General features: G+C 38.6%; 1 protein-coding gene across 1 annotated transcript; it reads right to left on the reverse strand.

Annotated features, from left to right (window-relative positions):
* Nucleotides 1–1,193: 1,193 nt before the first annotated feature.
* LOC149192344 (uncharacterized) lies at nucleotides 1,194–1,679 on the reverse strand. The gene has a single exon (XM_089406907.1). The coding sequence runs from the start codon at nucleotides 1,677–1,679 to the stop codon at nucleotides 1,194–1,196; it is 486 nt and encodes a 161-aa protein (XP_089263033.1).
* Nucleotides 1,680–2,629: the final 950 nt, after the last annotated feature.

Consider the following 2,629-nt stretch of genomic DNA (forward strand, 5'->3'; position numbering starts at 1 on the left):
ATTGAAAGAAAGTGGAGACAAACTTGATCCATTGTAATGAAAACTTAAAAACCAACTATCAAATTATGGGGTCTCGTTATATATATATATATATATATTTGTGAATCAACTCTTTCTATTAATTCAGAAGAAAAATACATCGTAGATTACACCCATTCATCATATTGAAGGCCTCACTCCTACTGGATTTGTTTTTTTTTGTTTTTTTTTAACAAGATCGAATAGTTGTTATATTATCAAAAAAGTTTTTGGAGCAAGCTCCTTTTACATTCCGCTGTTTTGATATGATAGATTGAGCGGTTAAATAGACACGCAGACCTTTCTTCTGTGCTTGGTATCAAAACTTCATAAGTTTTTTTAGCTATTCTAGAGTACTGTTTTATATATTGACCTGCTAAGAAAACAAATTTACATAGCATATTTCACATAAATTTATGGTTTGTAAACTGGGAGAGTATATTCTGTGGCCTTTTCCATATGTTTTGCATTTTGCTGTTCCTTAAGTTTGTTGTTCCTTGTGCTGTTATTCGTTCTGCTTGTTGTCCCTTGCTGCTGTTCCATCGACCTGCTGTTCCTTTGGTCTGTTTTTCTTTCGTCTGCTGTTCCTTTTTCTGGTTGCTGTTTCTTCTTCTGTTGTTCGTTCTGCTTGCTGTTCCTTGCTATTGTTCCTTCGGCCTGCTGTTCCTTTGTTTTGCTGTTCCTTCGGCCTGCTATTCCTTTGTTCTACTGTTCCTTCGTTATGCTGTTCCTTCGGCCTGCTGTTCTTTCTGCTGCTGTTCCTTTTGGTTGCTGTTCCTTCTACTGCTGTTCCTTTTGGTTGCTGTTCCTTTTACTGCTGTTCCTTCTGCCCGTTGTTCCTTCAGCGCTGTTCCTTCTAGCGCTGTTCTTTTTGGTTTGTTCCTTCTACTGTTGTTCCTTTGTCTTTTTGTTGTTCCTTCAGTGTGCCCCGATTTTCCCTAGTGCCTCTGCTTTTCTCCTGAAATTTGTGATTCGAGCTGCCATCACTGACATATTTCATGTGCTGTTCCTCGCTGTCCTAATTTTTCCTTTGACTATCAGAGTTTTTTTGAATTTCCCGATGGCTGCGGATTCCTTGTTGCGCTATACATTCTCTTCCTTGATGTTTCTCTCTACTTCTTCTGCGCTGTCCTATTGTATAGCAAAACTTCATTCTTGTCATTTTTCGATGGGAGTTATGGCACGCTGAGATAGTATTCCTCCTGATTCTCTCTGACGATTCCTTCTTCCTTCTCCACAGCATGATTTGCATGATGATCCACTTGCTTATTATACATCCTCAAGACGTGTTTGAAGGTTGCATTTCCAGATCCTGCTAAATTCCTTCGAGTTCTTTGAATGATTCGGCTCATAAACTTGTTGTTGGGGTCCCTGTTTTGAGCCATAATCTCGATTATGATAGCTGAGTCTCCTATGATGATAGGATTTTGAATTCCTTTTTTTTGAATCAGCCTTGTTCCCATCAGTAAACTGTATGCTTCCGCCTGATTATTTGACATTTGTCCCAATCCCCACTCGTAGGTGGTTATTTTTTCCCCATTTGGATCATAAATTATTCCACCCGCTCCTGCTTTTCCGGGATTATTCTTTGAGGCTCCGTCAAAATACATACAGTGTCTATTCTGAGTTTTCTTCCAACTTTCCAACTCCTCTTCCGTCATTCTTAATTTCCATTTTCCTTTTGTATTTTCTTTTCTCTAACCTTTCTGCCCATTATTGTTTATTATGGCCTTGTTGAGCCAATCCATTTCCTCTTGTTGGAGAATGCTATAATTCGTTGGTGTAGTTCCTTTTGCGTTGAGAATTTCGGAATTCATTCCCCAAGTTTTGGATAGTGCTTTCTCAATTCTTGGGTTTTCATTTTTGAAAATGCTCTTGTTTCGAGCCAACTAGATTTTCCAACATAATACTGTTGGTATACATTTCCATATTCTTATAATCATAGCTTTCTTCTTTGTTTCATAAGGGTAAAATTTCTCCAAGTTTCCGAGAAATTCCGGCAATGGTTTTTCAAAGCTTAAGTTAATTTCCAATGGCTGTATTAGCTGCTTCCAGCATTCCTTTGAGAATTCACACTCTTGGAATAAACGCTGTATGTTTTCTTCCGCTTGCCTGCATAAAGGGCATCTTGATGGCTCTTGAGTGCCCCTTTTAAAATTTTTTTTTTTGCAATCAAAATTTTCCCTTTTAACAAGGTCCATATGAAAATTTTTATTTTTGGCAGGCTTTCTGACTTCCAAGCTAGTTTCCAGGGGTCCCATTCCCGGTGATCAATCTGCTCTTGGAGGATATTAGATCCAGATTTGACTGTGTACTCCCCATTGTTTGGATCCCATAGATAGCTGTCTTCCTCATCATAGTGGGTAGGAGCTGCCCCTTTTAAATGTTTTTTGATTTTTTTCCATTGTCCTTTTAGGTTTCCTGGAATGGCTAGAATTTTCCACCCCTGCCACTCCTTCTGGTTCCATAGAGAGATTGAATGGATAGTGTTGTATCCATTTTCTTTTAGCCATTCTTGAATGCCTTCAACTTCCGGGGCATTTTGGATTTGATCTTTCCCCATGACCCAATCCTTCCATATCGAAATGGTTTTCCTGTTACCTGGAATTTT

Source organism: Pinus tabuliformis, chromosome 2_2 (genome assembly GCF_031772625.1).
Source record: "Pinus tabuliformis cultivar Carrire ecotype Pingquan chromosome 2_2, CPIR1, whole genome shotgun sequence".
Taxonomy (NCBI): domain Eukaryota; kingdom Viridiplantae; phylum Streptophyta; class Pinopsida; order Pinales; family Pinaceae; genus Pinus; species Pinus tabuliformis.